This window comes from Peromyscus californicus, unplaced genomic scaffold (genome assembly GCF_007827085.1).
Source record: "Peromyscus californicus insignis strain IS unplaced genomic scaffold, ASM782708v3 Scaffold_10__1_contigs__length_136768540, whole genome shotgun sequence".
NCBI classification, from domain to species: Eukaryota; Metazoa; Chordata; class Mammalia; order Rodentia; family Cricetidae; genus Peromyscus; species Peromyscus californicus.
Genome location: NW_026294391.1, coordinates 16,630,308 through 16,650,330, shown reverse-complemented (window position 1 = coordinate 16,650,330; position 20,023 = coordinate 16,630,308). Strand labels below are relative to the sequence as shown.

The 20,023-nt window shown below is 48.0% G+C and overlaps 1 protein-coding gene across 1 annotated transcript in view; it reads right to left on the bottom strand.

Annotated features, from left to right (window-relative positions):
* Positions 1 to 375: 375 nt before the first annotated feature.
* Positions 376 to 20,023, bottom strand: part of Itih6 (inter-alpha-trypsin inhibitor heavy chain family member 6) — a 32,366-nt gene continuing 12,718 nt past the window's right edge. Inside the window, 11 exon segments of the mRNA XM_052743624.1 lie at positions 376 to 1,339; positions 2,305 to 2,682; positions 4,122 to 4,235; positions 4,533 to 4,568; positions 5,960 to 6,052; positions 7,823 to 8,000; positions 8,002 to 9,875; positions 10,617 to 10,788; positions 12,382 to 12,498; positions 16,223 to 16,392; positions 18,722 to 18,969. Of these exon segments, the coding sequence (XP_052599584.1) occupies positions 1,128 to 1,339; positions 2,305 to 2,682; positions 4,122 to 4,235; positions 4,533 to 4,568; positions 5,960 to 6,052; positions 7,823 to 8,000; positions 8,002 to 9,875; positions 10,617 to 10,788; positions 12,382 to 12,498; positions 16,223 to 16,392; positions 18,722 to 18,969 (3,592 nt within the window). The 3' untranslated portion in view covers positions 376 to 1,127.

Sequence of the window (20,023 nt, the reverse complement as noted above, 5' to 3'; positions counted from 1 at the left end):
GAGACAGGTCCTTGTCACATTGGCCTCAATCTCACTATGTAGCTCAGATTGGCCTTGAAATTAAAGCCACCTTCCTGCCTCAGCCTTCCAAATGCTGAGGTTACAGGCATGTGGCCCCACGCCCAGCTGTCCATGTTTCATTGTTCTGAGTTCCCTCTACTTCCTGCGGCTATGTCCCCTCCGTCACTATACTTCCAGATTCGTGTCTCTGTGGCTGTTTTTCTGCAGGTGACCTATGTCTTTGGTTGCATGCCTACTGCGATTTAATGGTTATTCTTGTACATTCGTTTATTCTACACATATTTATTAAGCATCTGCCATGTGCCATGAACTGTGGCTACAGAGGATTCAGAACAGATTCTTGCTCTCAGAGAGCTTACAGGCTTAGCCAGGATCCAGATGAGGAAACAGATGATTATTAGTATGAAAACTGCTATGAGATCAGGCAGGACATAAAGCAGGTGCTCACCTTATGGAAGGCCCAGGGAATGCCTTCTAGGAGAGGGGGCAACTAAGACTTGAAAGATGAATTGAGTTTACCTAGATGGGGGAAGAGTGTCCCACACAGCAGGTTGAATACACAGAGAAGTCCAGTGGTGGGGACCATCATAGCTTACGAGGGAAATCCCAAGAGCTAGGAGTACATCGTAGGAATAAGGGAACGCTGTGCGCAGGACTCATGACTCAGTGAGACTTTGGCTTTAGGAAAGGCAGTCTGTGGGCTATGAAAAGAGAAAATGAGGTTGGGAAGGTGAGGTGGAGGTAGGGTGGGTGATTCTGAGAGGAATAGATGGGGGTATGGAGGGGTTGATGAGGTCAAAGTCCATTGTACACATGTGCGGAATTCTCAAGGAATGAATAAAAAGGAAAGTCACTTCCAGGGCTAATGTGAATTTGGAGGGGGCAGAGAGTATAAAGAAGAACCATGAGGTGAGCGTACTAAAGCTTTTAGGCCTGAAGTTCTGCTTAGCTCTATCTTTGTGTTTCCTGGTATATTTGTCCCTTAGCACATGTATAGGCGGCCTTTATGTGCACCTCCATGTACCCAGGCCTGTGTCCTGGTTGACTCCATCCCCTGGCCTCTGGATCTACAAATTTAGACCTCCTGGCTCTAGGTCCAGGAGCCATCACAGAACATAGGCAAGGTAGGGCCGACCCAGCAGCTGTTCTACATGAGAGCGTTTCACCAGCCAGCATGAAGTCCAGCGGGGATGAAGCCTTGGTGACTCTTTCAGCAGCTTCTTGCTTAGTACCACTGGCACATCTGGGCCCTGGTGCTTCTGTATATAAGACCCAGTAGGTCCTGTTACCAGCCGGATATCTGTGTGCTGAAACTGTCCTGAGGGAGAGAAGATGGAGCAGCAGTTAGAGCTCTGAGGAGGCCCTGAAAGCAAAGAATCTAGGAGGAAAGTGGCATGGTGGAGCATCAGACCTACAGGAGGGGAAAAGCTGGACACTGTAGAAACCACGGAAGAGCCCGATGGGACAGGGCTGTGGTGTGGACGTGGACAGTCAAGATAGCAGAGACAAAGAGAGCATCTGGGCTTGGAGAAGACAGGAAGATACAGAGGAAGAAGAGATTCAAGGAGCTAATACTAAGAGCTTGCTGTGTCTTTCTCCGTTTAGAACCTTTCATGGCTTCCCCCTCCCATGGTGCCTTTGAGATAAAGTAACATTCCTCAACTTGACGCTCAGCTTGATCATGCCGGCAGGCACTAGCTCCTCCCAGTCTCCATTCCTTTCCCCCATGCTGCTCCTGCTTAGCCCTGCAGCTGCAATGCCCTCCCTCTTCAGGGAGGTCTTTCTTGAGCTCTGAGACGTGGGATACTGTAGCTTCCTGTGCAGCTCACTTGACACTCACCACTCCTGGTGATCACTATTCTATGGCTGACTCTTTCCTTTTCCCATGTCAGGAGCTTCCCAAAGGCAGAGTTTGGTTTTCATTTCTCTTCAGAGTTGAGAGCACTGAATGTGAGGTCCACTAGGCCTGCATCCTAAAAAAGGTTTCTGGCTGGAGAAAAGGCTCAGAGGTTAAGGGCACTTGCTGTCCTTGCAGAAGTCCCGAGTTTGGTTGCCAGCACCCACATAGGCTCACAAACTTCTTCAACTCAGATTCCAGGGAATCTGAGGCCCTCTTTTGGCCTCTGGGGTTACCCAGCATACACATGGTGCACACACATATGTGCAGGCAAAACATTTATATACATAAAAATAAAAAGAAAGAAGGAAAGAAAAAAAGAAAAGCAAAGAGGTTTCCGTTAGGACTGGTACACCATAGTTCCTTTCGACCTCAGCAGCACTTACCCATCAGGCCACGGGCTGAGGGGCTGAGACCTGAGCCATTGGCCACATAGAACCCCAAATGGGGTAGTTGTAGTGTGCTGGGGTGTTTGTAGTGGTGACGAAGGATGAGGAAGTTGAGGTGGGGCCCAAGTTGGAGGATGAGATGGGCTGCAGAAGTGACGTGGAGCTCCAGTTGGGGCTTCTTCACCAGGGCAGGTTGGTCCCAGGGTAAGTTCAAGGTACCCTCACCTTGCACAGATATGGAACTGTGGCTTATTGTAATAGTGTAGGCCCGGGGTTTATCTGAAGTGATTGTGATGATCTGAAAGTATGTACGGGTCTGGTCCTCATGGCCTGGCCTTGGTGGTGCTCCAAGCAACTTCCCACTCACATGCAACCCTGTAAGGGGGAGATGCAGGCATAGAGCACAGGCTTCCACCCCAGCATGCACATGGTGACCCACTGCACAGGCAGGTGTGAGGTCTCAGGTCCCAGGGTTTAGATGATATAGTTCAGATTTGTGGCTAGAATGCTATCTCTCATGTGGAAATGCTTCCACCATGGTCCATCCTGAGCTGTGTGTAAGGGGAGCATGTACACAATGCTTATCCTAATGTGACTATTTACATGTATATGTGAATATTTGTCCATTGCTGTATAAATCTGTGTGTTTGGTTATATTCTGATGAAGATCTCTGGGAATATCAGTGCACCTACATGTTTGAAGAAGATGACATGTTACAATGTGTATTTTTGGTTGTATGATTATATGTGCCTCTGGATATGTTGATGGTCTATGTCTTGGTTGGTTGTAAGATATGTTGGCATGTATGAAGTGTCAGAATGCATGCATCTAGATACATGCCAGTGTGTATCAGGTGACTATTTCTGTGCACTAGTATATTTCATGTGTCTGATGTGACAAGGAATATGTGCTACTTCTGTGTATTTGATTCCTGGAAATTGGGATGAATCTGGAAGCAACAGGGCTTCTATGTCTGAATGTGTTGATGTGTGTGGGTTACTGTGTGGTACATATTTGCATATTTATGGGTGGGTATGTGGAATGTCAAAATAATTTACCATATGCCCTGGTATGTATCTCTGACTATCTTAGTGTTTTTACAAATGTGCTTGTTTTCATTTTTTGTACTTTCAAATGTTATTTACTTAATTTTTGATTTATTTATTTTTGAGACAGCCTCTCACTATGTAGCTCTGGCTGTCCTGGTACTCACTATATAGACCAGGCTGGCCTCAAACTCACAGAGAATCCTTCTGCCTCTGCCTCCTGACAACTGGGATTTAAGACATGTACCACTATGCCTAGCTTTAGATTTATCTATGTATTATTTATGTGTGTGAATATTTTGCCAGCATGTATGTATGCGTAACATGTGCATGTCTGGTGCCTATGGAGGTCAGAAGAGGGTGTTAGAAGCCCTGGAACTGGAGTTACAGATGTTTGTGAGTCATATGTTTGCTCTCCTATGTATTCTTGTATATTACAAGATATATACATAATTATTATTTTATATGTTATAAAATATAAATATATAGAGCATATGATATTTATATTATACATATATGTATTATACACATATTATATCATCTATACATATATGTGTGTATGTGTATATGTACATACTCTGGGCCTCCAGAACTGTAAGCCAACACAAATTCTCTTTATAATACAGTGCCCCGGTATATAAAATATACCTTTATTTTATATCCTCTACTATAAGGTATATATAGTAAGGTGCTAAATGTCTAGGGTTGTTAACATGAGAACACCCAGCTGTGGTCTTGTGTGGGAATGGAGTCCTTGGGGTTCTCACCTGCCTTAGGGTCCTCTATAAGCTGCAGTAGGTCCCCTGGGCGCCCATCCAGTGTGAAGCAGATCTTCTCTCCTGAGTGAGGAATGTGGATCACAAAGTGGGGGTCCCCATCCACTGTAAGGCAGGAGATGGAACTCTGAAGTTATGAGTCTTGAAGGAATGGGAGAAAGGAGAGTAAAGGAGAAGAGGAGAATGGAAGAATGTCTATTTTCAAGAAAGAGGGTGAGGGAAAAAGAAAGAGAGGGAGAGGGAGAGGAAGGGAAGAAGGGAGGGGGGAAGGGAGGGAGGGAGGGAGGGAGGGAGGGAGAGGGAGAGAGAGAGAGAGAGAGAGAGAGAGAGAGAGAGAGAGAGAGAGAGAGAGCCCAGTGTCAGTCCAGTGTACAGAGTGGTGGGGGCTTGGGAGTGGATTACCAGAGGACGAGAAGGTGAAGATCCCTGGCAATGTGCCTGCAAAGGACAGAGGACACACATTGATAAAGAATTGTTTTTTGGTTTTTCGAGACAGGGTTTCTCTGTGTAGCTTTGCGCCTTTCCTGGGACTCACTTGGTAGCCCAGGCTGGCCTCGAACTCACAGAGATCCGCCTGGCTCTGCCTCCCAGGTGCTGGGATTAAAGGTGTGCGCCACCACTGCCCGGCTTTTTTTTTTTTTTGTCGATAAAGAATTGATCTAACACATCCCTAACAACCCTGGGACCCTCTGGCTTCTGAGTCCTAGGTAAGGGCCAAATTCCTGAGCTCAGTATTCAAACTTTTGCTGGAATTTATTTCTCCAATTTTTTTCTTTATGCTTTATCCTATACTAGTCAAACTGACTTATTTGTTATTGTTTTTTTTTAAGTCAGGGTCTCACTGTATAGCCCAGGCTGGACTTGAACTCTTGATCCTCCTTCCCTCAGCCTCTGGAGTGCCAGGATCACACATGACCATCACACTTGACCCTGAACTGACTGTTGTTATGAGGGCCTTGCCTTTTTTTGGTTGTTGTTGCTGCTGCTGCTGCTGCTGCTTCCTATTTTTCTTGCCATGTTTTCCGTTCCTTTTCTTACTCAAAGTCAATTTCTGGTTATCCTTCAAGGTCAGACCAATTGATGGATTAATGGATTATTAGAGAGTGATTGTTCTAAGAGCTACCTCTTTGGGCTAGCTTGCTCTGGCTTACTGAGTGATGACTTGCACTGCTTTGAGATTCTTTGAGTTCCTACCATCAAGGAGACTTTCAGGAGATGCAGCCAACTCCACTTTGGACCTCAAAGAATCTCTTCTTTATGAATTACCCATTCTGTAGCATTCCATTACAGCAAGAGGAGAACATGATGACGGGAATGGGGGTTGTCTTATTTTTAATTGGAAAACATTTTCATATAATATACTTTAATTATGTTTCCCTCTCCCCAATTCCTCCCAGATCCTCCTCATCTCCTTACACACCCAACTTTATATTCTCTCTCTTTCAAAACAAACAAAAAACAAAAACAAAAAAAGAAACAGAAAAACACAAAAATGGAAATACAAAAACAAGCAAAAGACCAATAAGATAAAAAACTGTTCAAAGAAAGCAGTATGAGACAAAAGGTCTACAAAAACACCATTGAATTCATTCTGTGTTGGCTAACATGGGCATAGGACCTGCCCTGGTGTGTGGCTGGTCCACTCAGTAATATTCCATTGGAGAAAAGTAATTCTACAATAAGTGTTCTTCTAAACTGCTCAATTTATGTAATTTGTTACATGGTGATGGAAAATGAGTATCTTGCCCCTCCACTAGGCTCCCACACTGTCAACATTGAATAGAACCGAGGGCTTAGAGGGGTCTTTGCCAGAGGAACCCCTTGTTTACCTTTTGCTAGCTCCACGGAACTTTCCTTGGAGTCCATATCATGTTCAGTTCCTCCCAGGATCCTCTCAGAATTGCCATCCCAGTGTGGACTTCCTGCCAAACACAAAGAAATAAAAGGAATCCTTCCCACGCCTGGGTCAAAGAGAAGACAGGGTCTCACTGTGCAGTCCAGGCTTGCCTCCAACTACTGATCCTAATGCTACAGTTTCCCAAGTACCAGGGTTCTATGTGACCTCCATATCTGGTCCTTTCTTCCTTCTGACTGGGAGAGTCCTCACCGGCTACCCAAACTAACCTATGTCTATATTTGTCACAGCCCCTTTCAAGCTCAGATACACTCAAATTTCTTACTCATAACACCCATATATTCATCCGTTCATTCACTCATTTATTCTTCCAGGCACTGCTTAGGTAGGCACCAGGATATGATGGTGAGAAAGACGGTGTGGCTTCTCACCTGGTGAAATATCATAGTCAAGATTATCAATAGTGGTGGACGCTATACAAAAACAAATTGGACTGATCAAGGAAGTAAAGGCCTAAAGTGGCCTGTGGAGGAGGAAGGTGGGTAAGAAAGCTGATCTGAGATCCAAGGCACCGGCTGGAGTTTTAGGACTATAGGAAAGGGTGAATCAAGGAGACACAGTAAGAAGGACATACTTGAGTTGTGGTTGGGGAGGGTCCAATGGGAGGGGCAGGGATAAAACCAGGGGTCTAGAGTTCAGAGGATAAGTGGGAGCGTGGGAGAAGGAGAAGTCAGTGTGGTGTGGGCATGCAGAGCACTCCATGCAGGGCCTTGCAGGCCACAAAGGAGACTTTGAACTTTACTCCAGGTGTGAGGGGAAATCCTTGAGGAGCATTATGTAGGAAAGGGACATGAATTGATTTGTTTCTTTGAAAAATTTCTTGGCCTGCAAGAGGGCAAGAGGAGACTGGTACGGAGACAAGAAGAGTCATTTGAGATGAGACGGTAGAGTTTGTCTGATCTGTGATAGTGGCAGTTGGGATCGTGAAAAGTCAGTGGATTTGGGAATTAGATTAGAGGTAACATCACCAAGATGTAGAGGTAGGTGGGATATTGGGGGAAGTGAGGGACATGGTACGTCAAAGATGTGGTCCAAATTTGTGTTCCTGTGAATTATTCCTACCCCCTAACCCTTTCTAACCCTCTGTTATAAAGTAACTCAAGAAATTTTTCTTTAAAAAAATGCTGAATAGTGGCATGGTGAGACACGTTTCTTTCAGGAGCAGAAAGTATGGGTTCTAGTCCCCGAGTAGCTGTGTGACATTAAACAAGTTGTTTCACTGCTCTGTGCTTCAGTTTCCCTGTGTATAAAATGCATTATCAATAGTTTCTCACGGGGAATTAAATGGTAGATTAAAAACATGATATGCAGAGAAGTACCTGTACATAGGCAGAGCTAGAAATTATAATTTAATAGTCTTTGGGAATTGTAATGGTAATTACCATTATTTTCCATAAAATTTATATCCCCTTTATTAAGTGGGACTGTTCACAGCGTACAGAACAACCAAGCAGACCTGCCTTACCTAGTGATGTTCCAATTTAGACTACCACATTCCTCCCCGGCTTGGGAGTCAGCAACCATTCTCTTTTTCAACAAGACAAATGTCAACTCTAGTTTAGCCAGTTGCTTCTGTTTAACCTTTCCAGTCTTATCTGCCAAGGCCTCTGATTCTGTGCCTATGTACCAAGGTCTAGAAATGTTAACTAGTCCAAAGTCCCAAAGCAACCAAGGAAGCTTCTGGAGCATTAATAGAATCCGTGCATACCTCATACACTCAGCTCTCTCCATTCCCACCTCCCCCGCTCTGCCTTGGTCTCTTGCCAGCAGCACTCACCATCTCTGTCAGGAGTGAGAAGCGTATAGAAGACTGGTGGGTTCAAGGACTCCACGAACTTGGACTCTACCACTGACTCTGGCAGCAGCTGGAGCTTCTCTGGGAGAAGATGAAGACTGATAGCCTCAGGGGGAGTGCTGGAAGGCAGCAAGATTGGGAGGTTTTGGGGAGATGCCTCCTGGCATAGGACCAGAGCTGCTGGTTAGGGCCATTATTAGAATCCCTGGCAGAGATGGTCCCAGAACTTGCCTGGTGCTCTTGAGTCCTAGTAGCGGCTCTTGCTGATGCCAGAGTCTTGCAGTGGGCAGCAGAGAGATCGGAGTAGGGGTAAAGGAAGAAGGGAGAGGTTCCCCAGGACTAGATGTTGGCACAGTACTACTGGGACTTGTGGAACTCGAGAGTGTGTTCGAAAATGTGCCGAGACTCTGAGGAACCAGTGGCCTGGGCCTGGCAGGTAGTGGGATTTGGGCGTTATAGGGAGTTGGGGTTCTGGACTTGGAAAGTGGTAAGCTAGTAGAAGTTTGGTCAGATGAGACACTAGATTTAGGAGATGAAGGAATTTTAGGAGACTTGGGCAAGACAATCCCTGATCTAGGGTATGGTAAATTTGCGGGAGTCTTGGGAACAAGACCCTTGGAGCTGAGGTGCAATAGGTGTTTGGATATCTGAAATGTGGAGATAGATTTGGGCTGTGGCAGGCTTTGGAGTGTCTGTGATATGGGTTCCCCAGGTTGAGGGTATGATGGGGCATCTGGTGTAGGTTGGGCATCTGATGAAGCAGGAAGTTTGGAAGGAGTAAATGGATTAAAATGTTTCATAGTGTTACCTTTGGGCTGGGCAGGGGTGACAGGATTCAGAGGTAGGACATGTGTCCTAGAATTAACAAGTGATATAACACCAGGATTCTGGTGTGATGAAGTGCTGGGCTTCAGAGGCAATGGGACATTAGAACTTGAAGGCACAGGGGCAAGAGGTTTCATCTTCAAAGCTGTCAGTGCCAAGGTACTGGAATCTTGTGCTGGAATTTGGGACTTTGGTTGTACTGAAGTTGGTAGGCTATTAGAACACTGACGCAGTGCCCCCTGCTCCTTGGAACAGGGCACTTTCTTTTTAGGGGCAGTAATAGTTGAGGTTGGTTTCATGGGCCTTGATTTAGAAGAGACCTCAAGGACTGAGGCTGGTTGAGCTGTGCCTGCTCCGAGGCCAAGGCTTTTGCTGGATGAGGGTGTGACTGTGCTTGTCTCAGCTGTAGTGGATGGCTGGCTCATGGATTTCTCATTGGTCTTCTCGAGGTGCACCACGACCAGTGAGGTCAGAGGTGTGACAAAGTTGTATTGAAGGGATAGGTTGAGGGCTTTGGCAGCCAGCAGACGGCGAGTGGTAGTGTCCCGGGCTTGGAAACGTGCCTCCAGCAGCTCCCCAATCGTGACATAAGCCCACAGGCGGCGGATAAAATGTGCCACATTGAGGGCAGGTTTCCCCGGGCAACCAAAGGCTTTCTGGCTGCTGTTGGTGGCTTCTTCAGTATGGCGGGCCACAAGAAGCTGACCACTGGGGCCACGGGCTGCTAGGTGGATGCCCAGCTCCTGCTCACCTGGTTGCACCTTGCCAGCTACCACCAACTCTGAGCCACAAAAATAGTTAGGGAAATGGGCCCTAGGGGAGGCCCCAACCAAGCCCCCCAAATAGTCCAAGCGCACATCTGCCAGCAGAGGCTTGGAAATCTCATCATAGAAACCCTCTAGTTGCAGAGCTGCATCACTGTCCTCATATATGCGTCTTGCTTCTCCCTGGTTCTCCAGGGACAAACGGCGCAGCAGTGAGAAGTCAGCATCATCCCCAAAGGCCAAGCTGAAAAGAGATACCCTGTGGCCCAATGCCTGACGGATGTTGGAAAGGATCACACTGGGAGTTGTCACGCCGGCTGTGGGCTCCCCATCTGTCAGGAACATGATAAGAGGAATCTGTCCCACACCACGGCCCTTTCCAGGCTCCTGGTTTCTATGGTTCAGCACTGAAGCAGCTGCCAGCAGAGCAGCGTTGATGTCGGTCCCTAATTGGGGAGCAGACTGTGAGATCACTTTCTCAGGCCATTTCTTACCCCACTGCAGACATACCATGCTCCCAGGCTCATCCTCCCCACTTTATCTTTTCTCACAATGTTCCCACTGCTTATCCCTAACTCCTTCCCGCTCACCCTGGCTCACGTGACCTGATAGTGGAGCCCATATGTCCTTGCCTTTTATCACTCCTGGTCTCAAACCATTCTCTGATTATTTCCCAGGTTGTGTGTGGGGTGGGAGCCAGGATTGTTTCCTTCTCTAGTCAGATGACAGCCACCCAAAGAGAGCACCACCACCTTCTTGCCACAGGGAAGAAGATGGCTTAGGTGACAGAGGCAGAAATCTGGGGAAATGCAGTAAGTATTTGAGATGCAGGATTTAACAAAAGTCAGAACTGGGGCAAATGTTTAGAAAGAAAATCTACAGTATTGATTTTAAAAGTCTTAGCAACATTTGTGTTTGCTTTAAGGAAGATGAAACTGAGGTCCAAAGAGAAATATGCTAAGATTCAGGGGAAATCAACCATGTTCTTTCTATCAGGAGACGGAGATGGGGGGGAACCAAGAAGAGGATGAAAAGGTATGGTTATGAATGCAAAATGTGAAAGTGATGTTTCTGGCAGTGTGGTAAATGAGAGGCATGGGTGAATGAAGAGAAGGGCTCAGAAATGGCCTGTCACCACAGACTATCACCACAGCCTGTCCATTTGGGTAGGCAGGTATAACACTTACAGCCATCTGCTTCCATGCGACTCAGGTAGTTTTTAGCACTGTGGATATTCTGGACAGTGGCTTGGATCGAGCCTTCGGCTTTCCAGATGTTAACTTTGTCAGAAAAGGAAATGATATTGAAGTAGTCACTAGCTTGCATGTCACTGAGGATCGTGTTCATGGCCTTTTTAGTCTGTGGGATAAGGGTGAAAGAGATGATGAGAGAAAATTTGAGCTCCATGAACTTGAAAGGCTCTTTTCACAAGACACTTAGCTCTGAGGGCTTTATGGTTTTAACTGTATGTGACCCTTTCTTTCTGTGAGTTGAGGCTATCAGGTCAAAATGTTTGCCAGGCTTTATGGTAGGCTTAGAAGTTCACTGTCCAATAGAGAAAAAAATTCCGTTCTTAACTTGCAAGAGTCACATTTCAAGTGTTCAATGAGCACATGTGGCCAGTGGTTACTTGTACTAGATAGTACAGAACTTGAGATTATCATCAAGAGAGTTCCAGTGGGACCATATGTGGTGGTGCATGGCTGTAAACACCACTCAAGAGGCTGGAGTTGAAGGATTGCAAGATCTAAGACAGCCTGGGATACACAGACTATCTCAAAAAACAAAACAAAATGAATAAACACAAGAAAAGTCTACCGGACAGCCTCACTTTCAAGTTTTCAGGTCTGTCCTTCCCAGAGCTCTACAGTCTGCATGGTCAATGGTTTCTGAGCGCGTGATCCTGGGCAGAATGATGTCAATCCTTTCAAGTTGGAGGACCCCATGATTACAGAGCTGGCTAGCTGGCTGCTGGACTTTGGTATGCTTTGCTTCTGCTCAGATCTGCTTCTGATCCTCAGTCCCCTCTGTTTCCTCCTGGATTACTGTCTCATCAGGCCCTGGATAACCCAGATTCCATTTCAACTGCATAACTTGGCCCTTGTGCCCTTCAGATAGCCCACCATTTCCCCTTTATTTGTTCACCTCTTCAATGGGCTTTTACTTGCCGCTTCTCTGGAAAGCACATTCCTGAGCTGTCTGCTTTCAACCTTCTCACCCAGAGAGTCTCTACCCCAGACTGCTCACTAACACCCTTCCATGGAATATTTTCACTCTCCAGTCACATATCCAATACTCTGATAGCAAGTCACAGAATGCTTCTACTTCTGCTCTCTTTTCCCCATGACAATATTTAACATGGAGCTAGGCATGTAGGAGGCTCCATAGAAAGTAGATTCTAGTATTAGGTACCATTTATAGGACACTTCCTATGTTCCACACATTGTTGAATACCTTGGCTGTATTAGTTCCTATAAGCTTTACAGAAGCATAGTGAAGAAGACTAATATTATCCCCATTTCTAGGTAATGGCACTGAGACTCACAAACATAGAAACAGTCATTAGCTCAGAGTCACAAAATTAGTAGTTGATGGATCAGAGACACAAACAAACATTGAGAGGTGTTAAGGGATGGCAATAGAGCTCAGTCAGTATTGTGCTTCTTAGAATGCAGGAAGCCCTGTATTCGATCTCAGCACCTCATCAACTGGGCATGGTTGTGCATACCTATAATTCCAGCACTTAGAATTTAGAGGGAAGAGGATCCAATTTCAAGGTCATCCTCAGCTACATGTTGAGATTGAGGGCAGCCAGGGCTATTACAAGAAACAGTGATTCAGAAAAGGAGCAGCAAGTGTTAAAAAAAAAGAGAGAGTAACAACAATCATTTTACACTATCAAAAGGGGAGAGAGTTATGGATTTCAGAGGCCCCAGGAAAAGGCCTTGTTACCTGTTGCAACTTAGTTCCAAACATGGAGCCGCTCACATCTATAACAAATACCACATTCTTCTCCACTGGCGGGAGGCCTCTGGGGGCAAAGTAGTGAATAAAATAGCCACCATAGATCTGGACAAAAAGAAGGAGAGCCAAGAAGAACAGCGCTGAGAGCCAATCCGAATCAGGCCCCTCTCACTCTCCTGCATCACAGGCTGCTCTTCCCTTCCCAGGCCAGCTCCCTCTCCCTAGCTGTCTGTTGGCTCAGCCTTGCTCTGCACACCAGAACTGAACCTCTGCGCTTGAGTCCTTCATCGCAGGCCTTGCCAGGAGCAGCAGAGGGGAGAAGAGAGGCTTGGGGCCCAGGCCTACAGGGGTCAGCATCTCTGTACTGTGTGAGTTCCTGTCCCTGGGACAGCCGGACTCGCACAGGCTTGGGGGTCCCCGGGGACGTTTGTCTGGGCTCCAGGAACGGAAAGTATTGTTTTAACCTCCCTCAACAGAGTGAGCCGGGGGCCCAGCTCATTGCTGCCAAGGGCTGGGAGCTTGCAGGGCCTCCTTCTCCTCCTAAGCACTCCTTTCTGCTATTGCTGGGCAGAGCAGGGAGGGGAGGAGGAAGCAGAGGCCAACAGAGCTGTCTGTGCAGAGGGGATTGGTTAGCACCAGGTACAGATGCCTTGGGCTGTCCTGATGTGATTGGCTGCCCGCCCCTGCCCCCACACTCCATCTTTCCCTCTGCAGAGCCTCAGGGCTGGGTCTGTGCAGGGAAGGGAAGGAGATGGGCCTGGAGGCCCCTCAGGACCAGTGTCCTCTCCAGCCCAGGGAGGCCTAGGCTGCCTAGGGGTCTAGGCTGTCCTGGAGCCTGCAGTTGGAGGCCTAAGGCTTGAGGGCTGCCCAGGGCAAGCAGTCTTTGCTCCTGCCTGCCCTCAATGACCCTGAGAGCTCCCTTTTTCCAGAGGAGAGGGAATGGGAAGAGAAAATGCTTTCCCCCTCCATCCCTGCCTCTGAATTAATTCACACAGAATGGGAGGCCTATTCCACACAATCCCAGCTCCTTGTCCCATTTCCCCAAGGCTTCTATCACTCACCCACCCTGTCCCTGTCAAGCCATGGGCAGAATCCTTGGGGGGCTCCTCTGTACCTGGTATACTGGGGGAGGAAAGTGTGCCCACCAATCCTGGACTGCATTCTAACCAGATTTCTAGTGGCTAGCTTGTAGCCTGGGTGCCAGAAATTGCCCACCAACCTCCCACAGCCCTTTTAGTCAGTCACCACATAGTCTCAGTCCCTGAGCACACTGAAGGGCACCAAGTCATATGCACTTGCACAACCCACCTTGACTGGGGAGGGGTTCCTATGCCTCCCGCTGAGGGCCATGCCTTCTTGCCATGGACCCTGTATGAGGTCAACCACCTTATTTCTGTGTCAGCTGCTCTCCCAGGATACTCCATACTAGGTCTTCCTTACAGCGTGGGCAAGTGTGTGCTTTCCACCCACTGACACAACCCCCTGCTCCCAGTTGCCCTCGGACTTCTAACCAGCTTCTTTCCCACTGGGGACATCCCAGCTAAAGACATGGGCAGCTGCGGGATTCCCCACCATGTTCATTCCTGTTGAACCCACAGCACATGCTGCTCCCAGACTCACTGCCTCCAACACTAAAGGCATCTAGGACAAGCTTGGTTCCTAAGCCAGCAGATGCCTTTGACTCTGAGCAGACCCCACCACACCGATGCGTTTCCCTCTTGTAAGCTCTGGGATTCTGAGACCCTGAGCTCTCCTCCTGCCACCACAGACCACCTCTTCAGAGCATTTTCTCTGGGTCCCTTTGCCCCCACACCCATCCTCCCTCCCCAGCCAAGACAGCATGTGCAGTTTTCCAGGTCATTGCCCGCACTGGGAAAGCTTAAGAGAGTGAAGCAAGCTGGTGGGGCTAAGTGGCTCTGAGCAGGCCCTTCGAATTTGGGTCCCGGTACCCACAGCCATTTTTACAGTGTAGACTGACCATTGTAAGATTCCCTGTCTTACTGCAGTCCCCCCAGCCCTACCTCTTGGCAATAGCCATCACTGTCCTGAGTCTCTCTATGCGTCACTGCCATTATTCTGCATATTCTGTCGTGCCCCACCCTGCCCTGTGCCGTTTCCTTCATTCACTCCAGGCAAGACCTATTCACTTTTGCCATAGGAAGGTAGTTGTTACCATCTCTCAGGAAGACTGTCCTGATGCCTCCATGCCTGGCATCACACACACACACACACACACACACACACACACACACACACACACACACACACACACTCACTGCTTATCTCAGCACCTATGGTGTATTTGAACTCTGGTGCCAACAAGGATTTGTCTGCTTTACAACCAGGAGCTAGCCAAGGGAGAGATTGGGAGCTTAGTCCAATCTTTCTGAGTTTCCAGCACCAACGACTTGGGCCCTTGGCTGCAGTAGTTCTGCTGGAGGATGTGTCAAGACAGGGATGAAGGAGCAGTCTTGTCAACAACATTGTATGGGGTGGGAGAGAGGAGAGCAACTGTGGTGGGATGTGGAGGGGATGTAGATGGTCAGATGTGGAGGGAATGTAGATTAGTGGATATGGATGGGGATGTAGATGGGTGAGATGTAGAGGGGATGTAGAGAGGTGGGATGTGGAGGGGATGTAGATGGGTGAGATGTAGAGGGGATGTAGATGGGTGAGATGTAGAGGGGATGTAGATGGTGAGATGTGCAGGGGATGTAGATGGGTGAGATGTAGAGGGGATGTAGATGGGTGAGATGTAGAGGGGATGTAGATGGGTGAGAAGTGGAGGGGATGTAGATGGTGAGATGTGCAGGGGATGTAGATGGGTGAGATGTGGAGGGGATGTAGATGGGTGAGATGTGGAGGGGATGTAGATGGTGAGATGTGGAGGGGATGTAGATGGGTGAGATGTGGAGGGGATGTAGATGGTGAGATTTGGAGGGGATGTAGATGGTTGGGATGTGGAGGGGATGTAGATGGGTGAGATGTGGAGGGGATGTAGATGGTGAGATTTGGAGGGGATGTAGATGGTTGGGATGTGGAGGGGATGTAGATAGCTGGTGTGTGGAGGGCATGTAGATAGGAAGGAGTTTACCGAGGAATCGGGGTGGAGAGGCAGATGCTCAGCAGTGGAGGAGATGGAGGAAGACACACCAGGACAGCAGTGAGCCTGAGCCAATCTTGGCTCCTGTGCTCTTTGGGACTGGCTCAGGTGGTGGTGGAGAAAGGTGCTTGGTGGCCTGAGGCCTTTCAGCAAGGTGGCTTGTGTTCTGGGCAGGAGCAGGGAGGCAGGAAAAGCTTTTTGGGGAATGACTTCCCAGTCTTTGGCCAACCTCACCAGCAAACCCAAGGGGTCTTGGGTCAGGACTGTCCTACTCAGCTGGAGCACAGGAGCTCCCCCTCTCTCCAGGGGTGTTCAGGCTCAGAGTTGACACATTCCTGTGCAGGAAAGGGCCTCATGATGGGGAACAAGTGTTCAGAAGCCAACCACAGCAAGAAAGCCAAGGACAACAGGATACTCTGAGAGCTACAGAAAGCATGAAAACCTAATACTCAGCAATGCCTTGCTTTGCAAAAGGGCTGCTTCAGAGCAGGCTAGGGACTGACACAAGTAGGTAGGTCCATTCAGGCCCTGCTTCAAATCCTCCAGTTCTGTGTCTGTGAGGTGCATACATGATTCCCAAGGAGTGAAGCCACTTACCTTGTCCCTGATGGCTAGCTCTCACATATCCCTAGGAACACTCAAAGGGACAGCTCCTATAGCCTAGAGCATGACCCTGGCCCGAGTGATGGTGTGCCCAAGACCTCTGCATCTCTAGGGTCCAGATACCTGCACGTCTCCAATGATGTCCTCCATGGCCACATCATATTGGACCGTGAAGTCGGCCATGATGCCTGATCTGGAGAAGGCAGACTGGTCTTGCAGTGTTGGGGAGAAGGTGATGCGGACACAGGTCTCTCCCCTCTGTATCCTGGTGGATGGGGGCACGTCACCCTCACCTGTATGGGTGTTGAGGTGGGATGGAGGGCTCAGTGGAGAGAAAAGCCATGGACGGAGACTGTGACAGGGCCATGTGTGAGGAGAGTGAGAAGTGCAGTCCCCCACACTCCCAGCTGCTCCACCAGCCTAGCATGCCCTTCCAGCTGTCCCATCATCACTCTGTCAGGAGCCCTGTGGCCAGCTCCCGCCCTGCCCCACTCATCACACCCTGTGTGCCAGACCCAGTCCTCCCTCAGCTCCCAGCACTGGAGGTAGAGGGTCTGTCCTTCAGTCATGACCTCACCCTGCCTCACTTCCCACCCAACCCATGGCCTGTCTCTGGAGGACTCTCATGTCCCCAGCTCCACCAGGAGCCTCAGTGTCCTCCTCCAGAGGGGCAGTGTAGTGGGTGGTGAGGACAGAGACAGACACAGAGGCAGGGCTGGGCTCCTCTCCTGTCCTTCCTGCTGTGGGACAGGCCAGGCTAGCAGGGATCTCCTCTGGGACACAACTGTGTGGCTCTTTTCTCCCTCTTCCTCCTGTCACCCAGAATCATGCCTGTCAATAAGCCCTTCAGAGTCTCGTGAAATCACTCATGACTTTTGCTTCTGGACATTTGCTGAACCGGCTGCAAGATCAACTCCTCTGGAACTTTAGTCCAAGACAAGTGTCCATTTAGAAATGTTTCAGGGCCTCCTTTTCTCCAGAAAATGGAGACTTGGGAATTCTGCTCCCCCCTCCTTCCTGCTACAGCTGTCAGGAAGCTTAGGGGCAAACCGAGCCCCCATGCTCTGAGGCGCCTGCTCACATACATTCCCTGGGCTTCCTTCCTTCCAGGGCTCTTTGTTTTGTTTTATCCCCACAGGACTACTTCTATCCTCTGTTTTAACCTTTAAGGAGAAGGGGGCGGGAGCTGCCATTTTTAGCTTGGGGCTTAAGCATGCAGACTGCTAGATTCAGCTGCCCTGTGGGCTCAGGTCCCTGATAGTGCCCATGTGCCTGGGCCCCTTGTTCCCTTTCTGTGAGCTCCAGTCTCCATAGAAACAGCAGTAGCTTCTAGGTCGTAGGAGGTTGTTTTAGGGGTCAACTGTGAGCTTATGGGAAAAGGCATTTGGGAGCACACCTGGACCTCCATGAGTGTCACGTGAAGGGAAATGATTGCATCACCATCAGTATTCATTATGATGCTCTATGTCCCGTGGAGGGAGAATGGTCCCATTTTTCGCATGCATCTTAGGGTGTAGCTCTGTGAGAGAATGACCACTGGCATGAACCAAGCCCTAGGATCCATTCTCAGCTCTGGGAAATAAAACCTCTCCTTGTGGTCTTGGGTCGTAGTTTTCTCTCTTTCATCTGACAGATCAACAAAGGGAAGCCTTGCTCATTTGGCCCCATGTTATGGTAAAGTCAATCCTGGCTGAAACTCAGCTTGCACCACATGCATCATGTTGTCTTTGTGACTGGGCAGGTTCCCATCAGCCGTAGTCTCTAGTGCGGACAATCTCTGCAAGGGCAGCCACTATGTAATTTCCCTGTTTCTGTCTACTCAACTCTCAGGGAAGTGTTTAAATTGGTGTAGTGATCTCCCAGCTTGGCTAGATATCCAGTTCACTTGAGACTCGTGAAACATGGAATTTTGTGGTCCTAACTCAATCCTACGGTCCCAGGCTCCAGTATGGCAAGGTCCTGGATTCTCTGTTTCCTTCAGATTATATCGTGATCGCACTGCAGCCGGTTCTCCTATCATCCTCCTCCGGACGGGCTTGGGTGCAAGCCTATTAGTCAAGATCAGTTTTGCCCTGCATCTGGCATCACCTGTCCTACCTTTCTGCTTTCCTTCTTCTCTTTGTGGTCATTTAGGGAAAAGCAGGACTCATCCCCCATGATTCCCACAGCCTTCCACACTGTTAATACAGCCCTTCATCATCCACTATACTTTTGCCTGTCAAACGTTATTTCTTTTTTTTTTTTTTTTTGAGATAGGGTCTCACTGTTTAGACCTGTAAGTCACTATGTAGTCTAAGCTAGCCTTGAACTCACAGAGGTACCTGATTTTGCCTTCTTGTAGCTGGGTTATAGACATGTGCCACCAAGCATGGTTCATTAACTATTTTTAGTAATTAAATCTATACTTTCAGAAGCTTCTATTTCATGTCAAGTTCAATTGATTTCAAGAATTGGTCAGGTAGTGGAGTGCAAATAACTTGAACTCTAAGCAAGTCCCCCTCTCTCTGATTTGGGAAGGAAATTGGTATAGGTACATAACTGAAGGATCGTTCCATAGAACGCCCAAGGTTTCCATTCAAAGAATGGCATTGTCTTTAGTATCTCATAGCACTGCCCACATACTTGTTTGGTTGTTGGTGCACACTCGGCTGGTCCTCAGTGGAGGTATGTGCACATAGGCAATGCCTGTCCTTTCAGACACCGTGATTTCTACATTCAGCTTCCTCACCAACTGTCCAGGCCTCAGGCTTACCACCAACTGGTACCGGCCCTGATGTCGTTGTAGAAGTTCTTCATACGCGAGGGCAAAAGTTACCTCTGTGCCTGCTGCCAGCCTAGTGGAGATTCGAAATTTTTCTGATTCCCGGTCCCTGGGCAAGAAGTAGAAATGGATGGAAAGGGTGTTGGATTTCCTGTGGCATAGGGGAATCATTAGATGGCATGCTTCTGCTAAGCCTCATCCTTAACCAACTGGACCTGATCAGGCTTCTGTCTCAATCAAGTCCCTGGGCCGCAGTCAATCATCCAGGCATCTACTCACCAACCTCCTTTCCTTCCTCCTCCTCCTGAACATTCTACCTGGAAAGGGATCTCAAAGGTAGCTCTCTCCCTTACAGAAACGTGGTTGATAAAAATCTGAATCAGGAACAGAACAATTAGGGGCTAATGCTTTGTTTAACAAAAAAAAAGGTTTCAATGTACACAAACAATGCTTCTCTCCCTTTAATAGTCTCCCAAACCTGCCCGATCCTTGTGTTATACAGAGCTTCTTTATATGGCAACAACTCAGTTTTTAGTAGTAAAATCTAAAGCATTCCTGTAAGATGAAACTCTCTTAGAAGTAGAGAGGAATCCATAAAGAAATACAATATTTACAGCAGCCGAATGGGACTCATTTAAGAAGTCAGTCAATCTAGGCAAGCCTCACTTGTTAACCTAGGCCACATGTGGATCCTAACCTCAAACTTTTAGATATCTATGTTTAACTTGAAGTGTCTGTCCAAGTCAGGAAGCCAGAAAGGGCCCATGAATGTAGGAGAGGGTAAAGGCCTTAACGGGATGAGTAGGGCATATGTCGTTTAAAGGAAGGAGGTATATTTGAGTCTAAAGGGTTTTTTTTTTCTTTTTTTTTTTTGTAGATGGGATAGAATTAGGTTCCACAGGAGGGATGATTGTTGGTCTTGTTTCTGAAGAAAGGACATCATTTGAATGATTATGGGAAGATGCTAAGGTGACCCTCAGAACAGGGCTTTATGGTGGCAAAGCTCCAGGGGGAGCTGAGGACCCCTGGGTTCCATTTAACCACAGTCAGTATGATGACGTTGGAAGGAAGCAAAGCTAATGGGGAAATGGAACCCGAGAGCCTTAGGTACAGGAAAAGGTGAAGAACCTGCTATTCTCGTGACTGTGCTGCTTTTGAGCTGC